At 40.2% G+C, this 13,354-nt stretch overlaps 1 protein-coding gene across 1 annotated transcript in view; it reads left to right on the top strand.

Moving 5' to 3' along the window:
- The window catches only part of ATL3 (atlastin GTPase 3), a 1,114,372-nt gene that overhangs the window by 212,954 nt on the left and 888,064 nt on the right, over positions 1–13,354 (top strand). The window contains exon 2 of the mRNA XM_044075127.1: positions 4,918–5,135. Within this exon, the coding sequence (XP_043931062.1) occupies positions 4,929–5,135 (207 nt within the window). The 5' untranslated portion in view covers positions 4,918–4,928. The remainder of the gene's footprint in view (positions 1–4,917; positions 5,136–13,354) is intronic.

The raw sequence follows: 13,354 nt of genomic DNA, 5'->3' as shown, positions 1-13,354 counted from the left end.
AGTCTTAACCACTGTGGTCCGTTTCTTCAATTTCCCAGAACTAGACTTCATTGCACTAACCATGCCTTTTTTCATCCTAACATTGTACTATCATTTAATGCTCATCTTAAAAGATCGTCTTAAGTAAGAGTCATTTTGCAAAATGCTTTTCCTCTGGAAACCTCTCCTAATCCCCCACTCTCCCCTTCTTGGCTTTTGGGCTGGTAGGAGCACTTCTACAGCAGTTCGGCACATTTATCTTTTTGACATCATTTCCCTACAGTAATATATGGTATCTCTTCCACATTGTAAATAATTCATTTGTGTGTGGCCTTACTTTTGCTTTCTTTTACACTTTGTACTCTGTCCTTCTAACTCGTTCTTTTCCTCCCTTCTTACTCTAATCATCCCTTCCTATTGTTCCCTGTACTGTGTACTTTATTATTACTGTTATTAATTCATTGCTGTCTGCACACATTTTGTTTGCATTTGTAATAATACTTGTTAACTTGCTTGCCTGCTGTCATTTATACTGTGCTGAGACTGAAATAGGTCCATTTGAATCTGTGCTCTACCCAGTTACCAAACTGAATGAATAAATTGGTGCAGTTATAGAAATCCCCCCCGAGACACTGTCATCCTACAGGGAGGACTAGCACAGATAAATGACTGACGTCAAAGCCACAACCTAAAACTTAATGCCAAAAAATGCATAATAGTATCCTTTGGGAAGTCAGCCACCCTAGGAGGTTACCTTATCAGTAACGCACCCCTAAGAGTAGATAGGGGATCTACCTACCTACACACACAGTGATCTGGCTTTCAACCAACATATGTCTTGGGTAGTAAGGAAATCATTCTTTGTTGCTTAACTTATAAACAAGGGCATGGCATCTAGGTCCAGGGAAGTCAGCATTCCACTATATTCAGCACTCATCAGGCCCATCATTGAGTACAGTACCCCCTTCGGTATGTACCTGACCAGGCACATGCAACAATTGGAACTCCCACAGAGGCTCCTCACAAAAGGAATACAGTGTGTAAACAGCATGTGCCATGCATATCACCTAAAATCCCTATCTCAGTATTCTTTTGTACAGCAGACTGTTGAGATTGATCTACGTCTGGCATAAAGCATCCTTGGATCTCACACTGATGGACATTTTGTATATCTGCAAAATGAGTAACATTGTCACCTTGTTTATGACATATGGACACATTGGAGGAGCAACTATGTGTCTCAGAGAATTGCCTTTCTGTGGAACAGGCTTCTTATCCATGTGAAGTAGAGCTCTTCCCTGACACTATTCAAGAGAAACCTGGACAAGTGGATGGGAAATCGGAAATGCAGCCCAGGTCTAGCACCTATGTCTGTAATGGATAGTGGCAGCCTGTAAATCCTTCCCAGGTTATACATGCCCCTTAAAATAACCTCTAAGGCATGTAAACTTGCTGGATACATTTGAGATGCTTGGCTAGGCTTGTAAAGGCCCCAGGGCCATTAGCCTAATATACATATGCCATGGATGTCGTGAGGTGGACCACAAGCTGTTAACCCATGACACTCTACTGATGAAGTATTCCTGGTGACACTAGGAGGAGAAACTGTGCAGATGCATGGCAAGGATTTATTTCACATCTTGACAATTTTTGTGTATCTGGCAATTTTGTATTTATTTTTTGTCAAAACTGTTTGACACAAAGACAGAGAATTTTTGCCTTTAGTAGGAAACTTGAAGTATAGCATGAGTTCTGTTGGCTACAGTCCTCTGATGGGTAGTTTTCTAACCTATGTGTAATACAGATTGTATTTTACTTTTATTATTAAAATGGTCTTTCTAGACGGATTTTTTTTTAATAACTTGAGTTCTTTGACTGGATAAACCAGGTGTTCTGTTAGAATGGGGTTGTTTCCAGCCTTGGATTTGAGCTGGTTATTCATTACGGTACTACAGAATAAGTCGAGTGAATACCAGTGCTGTTAGTTATAAGGATTTAAAACCTTGAAGGTTATAGCATACCTTTGATGTTTTAGTTTAACTTTATACTCAGTTTTTTTGATGACATACAAAACAATGTCATGGTTGGGTATTGGTCAGTGATTCACATACAGCAGCAAGGCATTCTTGGTAAGCAAAAACAACTTCTTTAGAAACAGCTTCTTGCATTTTTGGTTTCACTAATACATTACCACGTTTATTTTCAGTGCAAGTTATTCTACTTGCAAGACCTAATTGCAGTCTTTCTAGGAAGTAAGACAGCTGCATTTAGCATGGAAATATACTAGCCTATACACTAATTTAGGTACTGAGGCATTATGGTTTGTTCTTTCATGATGTCATGGCAAGAGCGTTCACCACTGAGAATAGTAATTGAGCCAAGTGTAACAATAAAACAAAAATAGCACAGTTTTTATGTCAGAAAGCATATGAAATACAGTTGCATATGGTGATGAGGCATAGACCAGTTCCAAGAGTTTGGCACTTGCACTTTCTATGGAAAGTTTAGCTGGAGTGCCTTCTGTGTGAAGTCTGCATGTCCTCCCTGTGGTCGAGTGGCGTTCGAAAGACATGCGTGATGGGCGTGCCTTCGTTGAAGGTTGGGCCTCGAGCTGGCACCTCGGCATCGTAAAAATCTACTGCCAGTCATTCATTAGCGGACCAGAGTTCTGCTGTGGCGACCCCTAACCGGGAAAAGCCGAAAGAAGAACAACAACTTTCTATGGAAAGTTTAGCGGCACACTTTAAAGATTACACTCAGTTTTCCAAATTATTTAGTTTAGCTGAGTAGTGCAATCTTTCTATTTCATTAGTCTTTCTCTGACTTGCACAACTTCTAGGAACAAAGCCTTCACTGTCAAAAAATTCTTGTACTGATTTATGTCCTTCATTTTTGTTTTGATACTTGTCAGTGCCTCTGCTGGATCAATTTCAGATGTCATTTTGAAATAAGTTGGTATCGTTGACCATTTTATCTGTCCATGCATTGCAGAACATTGCGAGGAACTTCTTAGAGCAGATCCTTGATCCCCTTCTCTCTCTCTCTTTTTGAGTATGGCAGTACTTTAATTTTTTCCTTTTTGTGTTTGTACATGTAGTTGGAGACTTAGCGGAGTTTCTTTAGAAGTTTTTATTATGTAATGAATCTTCAGAATCTATATTTTAATTTTGAGTTTTTTGGTTAAGTTGAGTAAAAAAAAAAAAAAAAAGGTGTTGGGCTTTGGAGTTGAACATGCCACTAATCCAGGTGCATGAAACATATTGCTTCAGAGGGATGTGAACACACAAACATGGGAAATTTAATTATTTTGTCTGTGAGCAGCACTAAAAAAGGTTGACAACTTGTTGGTTTAATTGTCCAAGTCACTGTTGAAGATGTAGAGATGCAGTAAGTGCTTGTGTTTCAGTACCTTCTGCAGGTAGCACTCACTCCTGTCTTACTTTTTTTTTTTTTTTGATTCCTGTGTTTAGGCTTGCCGAGTTTCTCAACATTTTACTGCATGATGAAAAAAGTTATAGGGAAGTGTAGATACAAAACCAATATGCCCAGTATGGTTCTTATCGAGCTGTTGCATTCAAACCAAAAAATTTCAGTCATTAATTGACGAACTGCACAGATCTGTGCTGCATGTTGTTTGTACAGCTGTTGGCATCCAGTATTGCCACTTTTAGAAGGGCCTGCAATTATTTTCTTCATCATTATGTTTTTTTTTGTGTGTGTGTGTATTTGCCTAGTTCATCTGTTGCATGTAAGTCAGCAACATGTACAGTTCTTCATTGTGTCAGAGTTTAAATAGCTACAGCAGTTTTTTTTTTATCAGTAGCGTCTTTAATACCATGTGCAAGTATAGTCAATAATTAAAAGCAAGTAGTATTTCTCATTAAATAAAAGTATACACTTTTTGCATTACTTTCTGTGCTTTGAGAGGTTGTAGAACTTATTTAGCATTACCATTCCAGTACCATTTAAAGTTTTTTGTTACACTTGGGTACTGCATTGTGGCATCTGGTGTGTTAAGTGCTGAGATACACTTTTGCCATAGTTTTTTTGGTATTTATTTGGGTCGTTTCAGTAAAAAGCTTGCAAACCTTTTTTTTGAAACAATGGCCCAAATAGATTTCGTGCTTTCCCTGGTGACGTAATGACAAGCACAGCTCCATAGACTTTAATGGGCATATGTCTCTGTGCTTGCAGCACATATAGTAGTGCAGAAAGTTAAGTCTTGCAAGTGTGTAACAAAACTCAAGTAAAAGGTGTTTGAAATCCGTATATGTTTGGAAATAATTTGCTTCCAGGAGCTTGAAGCTTTAGAGTGTGGTTTGTCACTGTTGCATCACAGGAAGTTCTCATACCTTGGCAGTTTTTAGAATTACTTGCTAAATAGTGAAGAACCAACTTTAGTCTTCTGCCTACCAGGAAAAAGTGATGTCACTGAGCCTTTATTCAGTGCATGAAATATTTGAAGTATACTTTTGAATCTTGCCTGTGAATAATGAACAGTAACTGGTATGTGGGTGAGAGGGATGGCATAATGTTAGGGATCAGATGGGTAAGACGTTCATTCAGAAAAAACATATGGGTCTTCAGAGTAGATTTAAGGGCTGAAAGATATTTGAGAGTTCTACAGCAGGCCATGTGATACATATGCTGCATAAAAACATACTGTTGAATCAAGAAATCTTGTATACAGTAAAAACCAGCATATTGCAAGTTAAGGAGTATCTACAGCCAGAGTTGTATGTAGTTGGATGTTACTCTTGTCATGCTAGTTTTGTTTCAATAGTAGCTAAGCCATTAGTTTGCTTATGTCTCTTTAGGATTGTGACTAATTGCAGAAAGAGACCTGTACTGAATCACTGAAACTGTCTAGATGTATAAATTGGAAAATGTCATGAAACCTGCTTGTTCACTGATCATATTGTGTTATTGTGTCTGTAGGAGGTGATGACATGTTGAACAAAAAGGCTGGCCCTGTTCAAATCGTTCTGGTTCACAAAGATGAACACTCATTTGAACTGGATGAAAAAGCACTGCAAAGCGTTTTGCTAGAAGAAAACATACGCGACCTTGATGTGGTGGTGGTATCTGTGGCAGGTGCCTTCAGAAAGGGCAAGTCATTCCTCTTGGATTTCATGATTCGTTACATGTACAGCAAGGTAAATTCTTTTCTCTTGTTCTCAGTGACATGTTTTTCCTTGCAGTCAAGATTCCAAAAAAGTCTTCCACTACTTCACTCATAAGTTTTGGCGTAATTAGAAGTGTACTTTAGATTTGATAGGGGCATTTACAACTGCTCCTTTTTTTGAGTACCAAATGAGCTCCTAGCTTTCTGGGGTAATAAAACCGTGCCTGTATGTCATGCATGTGAACCGCAGCAATGGTAATGCAGATTTTTATCTAATGCACTAATGCCATATATTTTGGATTTGCTTGTATTGTTTGGTTGTATAAAAGGTGAATCACCACAAAGCTCAGATAAAGAGAATGCTTTCTTTCTCACTCATCTTTTATAAATGCAAGTCTTGTGTCTGTGTGTGTGTGTGTGTGTGTGTGTGTGTGTGTGTGTGTGTGTGTGTATATATATATATATATATATATATATATATATATATATATATATATATATATGTGTGTGTGTGTATATATATATATATATATATATATGTGTGTGTGTGTGTATACATATATATATACATATACATATATGTGTATATATATATATATTTATATATATTATATCTATATATATATATATATATATATATATATATATATACACACACACACACACACACACACACACACACACACACACACACACAAAACCATGATGCAAGCAAAGCCAAAGTGCACACAACATACATTACATTAAATATAGTTATACATGGTCGGTACAATTCACATGCATATTAGACATATGAAGATTGCTACATTTCCTCAGAAAGCTGAAAGCTCCTCTAGTACATTGAAAATGGAGAAAGTTACCCTTTAATTAGTCAAAAAACTTAGTGGTATGGAGTAATCCTTTTATGAAATCCTATAGGTACTTTTTTTTTTGTTTACTGTCATCTTGAATTGTTTAGTTTATTCGCCCATTAATTCAGTGCTGCTGTTATGTAGTTTGCTTGGTAGAGGAGGATGCTCGTACTTTTCTGAGGCTGCTGTATATATTTCTGTGGTAATGCTTAGTATTGCATCACATGATGACTTTTATAGTCTAATAACTTCATGAATGTATTCTCCAGTCTTCCTGGTATCTTTTTTGCCTAGAGTGAGTTGAAACCATTTTAGACATGTCAATTCCTTCTTTTCTTATCAAGATGGCTACTAGAGTAAGTCTAGTAGCTTGGTTATTTGCCCAGTCATGCTATTCCTGTTAAAAGTATCTGTCCCTTTATCTTTGACGTATGTACAGTTTTATTATGAAACTTCTGAAACATGCATTCTAACCTTCCTTGTCAAAGGTTCTAAGCACGCAATCAGTTGTGTTGGACTTGGGCACCCAAGTTGATAGCAAACTGATTTTTGACCACCATATTGCCTCAGTTGTATGGAAAGCTTTATACATGGTCCACTTCATTAGCAAGGGTATCTCATCCAGGGATAAAGTGGTCATAACATCCCTGTATTCTTCCCTTATAAGACCGATTATTGAGTATAGTGCCCCTTTCAGCATGTACCTCACAAAGCACATGCAGCAGTTGGCAGACCACAGAGGTTCCTCACCAGGAGAATCCAGGGCCTCAAACATCTACCCTACACAGATAGGCTAAAGGCCCTGTCCCTGTACTCAGTCTCATATAGACTCCTCAGAGGTGACCTCTGTCTGGCATATAAAGCAATCTCAGACCCCACCTTGATAGGAATGCTGCATATCTGCAAGTCAAGCTCCACTCGAGTAACCCACATGCGCAACCACAACCTGATCCGACCTCAGTAAGACTTGTTGGCGGGACAGATTTGTGTCCCAGAGTGGAGTAGACTCCCTCTCCTTGTCAAGCAGAGTACCTCATTAACCCTTTTTAAGTGCAACCTGGGTAACTGGATGGGGAACAGGAAAATACACCCTTGGGATTCCACATTGGGTGCTGACTCGTTGGAATTTGGGCTAAATTCTTGGCTAGGCTTGTAAGGGCTTCCGGGCTAATAGCCTAGTAACTTCCTATGAAAGTGATGTCCTGTCGTATGGAAATTGGCAGTGGTCTTCATCTCTTGCTTGTACAGATTGACTTCAGACCTATCTCACTGTTTCTGTTAGTTGCCAAATAACTAGAAAAACTGTAGAAGTTTACAAACTTTATTCTTTCAGTAGTCGACAGTGCCATACTTAAGACACAGACTTTAGTAAAGCCTTTGATTTGATTGGCTTATGGGTAACTTTGGGATAGTTTTGGCTGAGCAAGTTTCAGCACAGGATTCATTTCTGTCTAAGGGGACCTTTCACTTCAGACTAGATCATTCAATGTTCTTCATATTGATCACTGCTGCAGTAGCCTAAGCTGATTGGCCTATATCCTGCATAAGATGCAACAGCCAGCCAGCTTCCAAAGCTTCAGGGCACCTTCCACTTGCCCAGTCAGCTCAAGGTGGGCTGACTAAAAGACAGATTTGGCCGCCAAGCCGTTCAAAGCTTTCCTGCTGCAGAAGAGCACACTCCTTTGCATATTTTCAAGGATTTCTAGTCAATTTGTGCCATTTTGTTACTGGACAGATAAGTTCCCTTCAGAGAAAAACATTCCACATATTTCTAATGTTTAAACTTTATTTCTTGTTTAGGAAAGTATATTTCAAGCTAGGAATATGCGTTTTTATTAACTGTCATGCTACTTTACTTTCAAACGGGACCATATTTCTGATGTTCTTTATCACTTGTTGCAGTATGCTTTACAGGTGGGATATCCTGCCAAGAATAGCTTTGCATCCCACCAGCATACCAAAGCTTTATCTCCTTCCAGGCACCATACATCAGACATATGTCCTATGTCCAGTGTGTAAGGTACATAAGTGATACATGAACGCCTAATCCTCAGAACTTTTTTAACACCATTTCAAACAATATTTTATGAATTCAGTCTACAGGTTGTACGCTAAGTTGGTTCTTCTACTAAGGCTTGACAAGATAAGTGACCCATTGGGGGTCATCCCCTTCCTATATTTATTTTCTTTTCTGGCTGTATCTTTTTTCTTGTCATCCAGTAAGGGTAAATGTGAATGAGGGAAGAAGATTCTCCATAAAGGTAGACATGACAAGTGTTTTTTTTTTTTTGGTTTCAGTTTTTTCACAACCATACCCAGATTTGTCAGGTGTTTTTTTCCAAAGAATCTATGCTGCCTTCTGTCATCCCTTGGTATTTATTTGGAGAGTCAGCTTTTGACCAGATACCATGACTTCTTCTGGGTTTGCCCACCCCGATGTTCAGCTGTTGCTTAAAAAGAAGCCTAAGAATGCATTCATTGAGTCTGCTGCCGCGGGCCAACCTCCTTCAAATGTGTCTGGGTTGGGTGAAGAATCTGATGACCATTGTGTCGGCATCAGCTCCCACTCAGACTGTGCATACATCATCTACAGATGTGGAGAGGGAACCATGGCTGATTATATTGGCGGGGCCTAGGAGGATTCTCCAGATACTTGTTAGGGAAGAAGTCCTTGCTACTCTTATTGAAATATAGGAAGGATTCTGAGACTCTCAAGTGTGTTCGGGCTGATGTTCTCCTGAAAAAGAACACAAGACCAAGCATGTGACTACTGCAGCAAAGGATCTTCACAAGGAAAGGCAGGATTTCACACAGGGTCTTTTTAATGCCCTTTTGGCTTTAAAGCCCCACAAGGCTTGTCTGTACCTTAAGTAGTGAAGATAGAGGCCCAGGAACCACACAAACCAAAGTCCAAACCACAAATCCAATTTAATGACAGCAAAAACAGACCAAATGCAGTCAAGCGCTTTCGTCTTTAGCAAAGACTTCTTCAGGAGTTCTGAAGAAGTCTTTGCTAAAGACAAAAGTACTTGACAGCATTTGGTCAGTTTTTGCTGTCAATAAACTGGATTTGTGGTTTGGACTTCGGTTTGTGTGGTTCCTGGGCCTCTACCTTCACTACTTGTGGTTCTTGGTTCTTTTCTTCTGGACTGGTCTGTACCTTCTTCTATTCATGATCCCCTGCTCATAAATGGTGTAGGAGGGAGTGTGAGTTCTCTAATGAAATGTTAAATTCAGATTCTGAGGAAGAGTCCTTCGCTTACTGTTCTCAACTTCATTTCCCTCTTGCCTTAAAGTCTGAGGGGGGAAGATTCTCTTTCTCCAGATTCCCATATGGAAGAATTATCCATTGGGGATGCTGTATGTATGATGGAGCATTTTAATTGGGATTGTTCCCAGTGTTCTCATGTCCGAACCAGTTACTGTGAGCACTTGCCCATTGATTCACCCCATCCTTCTGCAGTTCCCCCTTGATGAATGGTTTGTTGGACACTTTCTCTGCTGCTTCTCTGATTCTCAGCCTCCTGCTCCAGAGAAGCATGCCAGTTTCTGTAAAGACTCTGAAGCCCAAAACTTTTTGTATAAAAGCCCTTCTTCTGACATAGCTTGATTTCCTTAGCTACTGACAAGCCATCTGTATTGCTGTCCTCCTCTAAGCTTTTACATTCAGACAAGGACATTCGTGCTGTGAACCGGTATGGGGATAAAGTGTGTACTTCCACCACTTTAGGTTTCAGGGCCATTAACGACTACATCCATATGACTAGGTATCTGACTAGGGCTCTTTATCTTCTTGTGAGTGTGGGGTATTCTGATTTGCCTGATTCTGAGACAGGCTTCTTCCATTTCCTTGTTGGGCACTGATTCTGTGGTGCCTCATCATTCTATAAAATGCAGTTGTGATGCTGCTGATGCCTCTTCTAGGGCAGCTGCTCCAGGGTCTGTGATGAGATGGGTCTCTTGATTATGCTTACAGGCTGTCACTGATGATATTAAATCAAAGCTCCTGGATTCTCCTTTTGATAACCAAAATCTCTTTGGCTGTGTTGTGGCTGAGCTGTTTAAGACCCTTCAAGAAAAAGGGAAAGTTATGCAGCATCTGAAACAAATCTTGTTGTTGCCTGTCCCTTAATTCCCAGAGGAATTACCCCTCTAAGTCTTCCTCTGAAGGAAGCCAAGACTGCCTTCTAGGGGTAAATGGTCCACCAAAAGTGTTTTTCCTGATAAATCTTCTCAGGTTTGTAAGACTCGTCCTTCTTTCCCCGACAGATATGCTTCCATCTGGCAGTTGGCCACCTCCACCTCTCACCTAACTTCCTCTTTCCCTCAAGTTAACTGTATCCTTTCCTGTTTGGCTGCAGATAACCACAGACTCCTGGGTGCTTTCCATTATCCAAAAGGGTTATTTTATGGTGTGGAAGTCCGTGTCTCCATTTTGGATCTTCCCCAACCACCCCCTTTTCAGTTTCCTCAGTTTCCTCATTTTCCTCTTAATTCTGAAGTATCTTTTGTTTTAGGGAACTATTTGGTCTGTTCCCCTTTCTCATTAGGGCACAGGGTTTTATTCCAGGATATTTCTGTTTTTCAGGTAGGGGCTCTTGGGAGGCCCATTCTGGATCTTTCCTTCAATACTTTTCTGAAGGTTCCTTCCTTCAGATGTTATCTCTTCAGTATCTCTTCTCTCTGTTGCTTTCTCAGGCTTTCCTTATGTGTCTGGATTTGACAGGTGCTTGCCTTCACATTCTTATTTGTCCCCTCTTCTGGATTTCTTTTCTGTCTGTCTTTCTCCCATTATCAACTCTCTGCTTTGACTTTTTGTCTTTCTGTGGCCATGAGAGTTTTTACCAAGTGTCTAGCCCTGGTGGTGCCATTCTGTAGGCTTAAGGGCATTCAGCTTTTCCCTTATTTAAATGCCCTTTTGATTCACGCTCCTTCCCAGCATCTTTTTTGGGATTTTGGGTTTACTGTACTCCTGTAAAGTCTGGAGTTCACCTTGTACTTCAAAAAGACAGTGCTGACTTCTCCTTAAAATCCGTTTTTGGTAAGCTGTAATATTTAGACTGTGCCAGTGATAGCCTTGCTACCTCCTTCAAAGATTCTGTCCTTGAAAGCTTATTTTCAGTCCCTTCTTTTCTCTTTCAGTATTTTTGCTTCAACTTATGTATTTCATAGCATCTACCAAGTCTGTGGTTCCTTTTGCCTGAATCCATAAAAAGAAGTTTCAGTGGAACTTCAAAGCTGTCTGGCTTCAGCATTGCCATCCTCTGGCTCTTCCCATTCCTCTATTACATTTCCCAAGCTCAAGTTCCACTTCTGGGGTTCATCATGCATCTCTGAATCCTGGTCTGCTTTTTCAGATTCCACTTCCCACTTAGGTGCTGTAAATGAAAGCTTGAAATCAGGCTCGGGGAGCTTCCTCCAGTAGTGTCAAAGTACAGTGGGTTTGAGCTTCTAAACAACTAGCAAACCACATTAATGTCAAGGAACTGACTGCTCTGATTCTGGCTTTCCATGCACTCCACTCCCTTTGGATCCTTGGCCCTCTAAGGGTATTTGGAGGCAATACTACAGTCATGAGCAAGACAGGGGGCACAAAGTCATACTTTCTTTGCAGACTTGGATTTTGTTATCCACCAACACTTAAACCTTCAGGTGGTTTACAAACCTTCAGAGCACAGTATAGTGACAGATAGATCCTCTAAGCAGATCCAGGGCAGATCCTCACAAATGGATGCCTCCCCTCTGAACAGACAACTTGCCAAGTTCTGTTCGAGAGTGCCAAGTCCTCTGGCTTGGAAAATGGACACCATGTCTTTTTCCTGGAAAGGATATTTCTGCCTGCTTATCCCCTCTCTTCCTTCTGTTGCCAAAAGTCCTGAACAAGATCATATGGGAATACACCCAAAACCTTGATCCACTTTTGGCCCAGACAGCATTGCTTCCCCTTCTATTTCGTCTGTGATTCATCCTCACTTGTTCACCCTTCATTTGACTCTCTGGGTGATAGGGTTTTGATTCTCTTTTAGACTCACTTTTCTGAGGAAGTGCTTCAGGATTTGTAGGAGACTGGAAAACTCATTACTGGAAAATTCTGTGTTGCTAAATGGAATAGCTTATACCATTCATATTAAACCTCAAAGAAAACCTTCGTCCTTGGGACCTTAATTTTTTTCTTGAGAAATTAATAGTCTCTCCTTTTGAACCTGCAGCTTCCTCTTCCTTGTAACACTGTACTTGGAACATGTACTTAGTGGGTCTATATTATAATCGCGAAAGCGGTCTTTCGTGAATACATGTTCATCGACACACAAACGTCAAAGAATGAGAACAGCAAAATACCAAAAGAGCAAAATGGAAACCGCCGAATGCATTCCCGGAAGTAACGGCGCCATACAGGTAAGGTAAACCTAACTGTACAAACCTTACCTAAAACACTTTTTCAAATGTTTTTGCAGGGGGGCAAGCCCCTCTGCACCCCCCACACCCCCTACTTATATATACCAACTCCGAGACCGCACTACAGTGGGGAAAAGGATTAATTTCCTCATCCCCACGATCACCCTGCTGGCCAAGAAAATCCATTCGGCATTCTCCTTTTCGCTGTTCTCGTTTGTGTCGCTGAACATGTATTCGCAAAAGACAGCTTTCGCGATTCTGATATAGACCCCTTTTAGTAGCCCCGATTTCTGCCAAAAGAGTTTCTGAACTTTAAGAACTCATGGCATTTCGACCTTTTTTGTTTTTTTCTCAAGGCCAGGGCTTTGTACCAATGCTTCTTTTATGCCTAAGGTGTTTAATTTTTATCCGTATGTCAGTCTATTCATCTTCCTTGTTTTTTTTTTTCCCTTGTCTACAGAATGATAGTGAGAAGATCCTTCATAGTTTGGGTTTACAAAGACAACTCTGATGTTACCTGAACAAAATTAAAGATATCAGGAAATCTTAGCTACTTGTTTCATTTCATGCTAGGAAATTGGATTTAGCTGTATCTAAGCAAACCATCTCCTACTGGATTTCTAAAGCCATTTCTGTTTGCTATTCTTTTCATGGCAGTCCACCAGTTTGTGGTCATTCTGCCAGGGCTGTGGGCTCTTCCAGTGTGTTGTTGCAAGGTTTTGGATAATGAGTCCATTTTTAGAAGTTGCTGTTCAGTCCTATGTACATACCTTTACCAAACATTACAAGTCGGATGCCATTTCTAGAGCCAGAGCGGGTTCTGCCAGGGCCATCTTACATGGGCTTTTGGAAGGCTTCTCTGAGCCTTCCTCCTTCCATCTTCTCCAGGAGCTTTTGTACTCTACCATCTCTAAAGAGTACTGCAACAGTCACAAGGAAGGACATAGCAGGGCTGTGTATTATCTTACCATAACACTAGATGTCCTACTTCTCACTGTTGCGA

Source organism: Protopterus annectens, chromosome 6.part0 (genome assembly GCF_019279795.1).
Source record: "Protopterus annectens isolate FY-2018-M chromosome 6.part0, PAN1.0, whole genome shotgun sequence".
In the NCBI taxonomy this organism is placed as follows: Eukaryota; Metazoa; Chordata; order Ceratodontiformes; family Protopteridae; genus Protopterus; species Protopterus annectens.
Note: the sequence above shows the minus strand (reverse complement) of the source record. Positions and strands in the feature narration are given on the sequence as shown.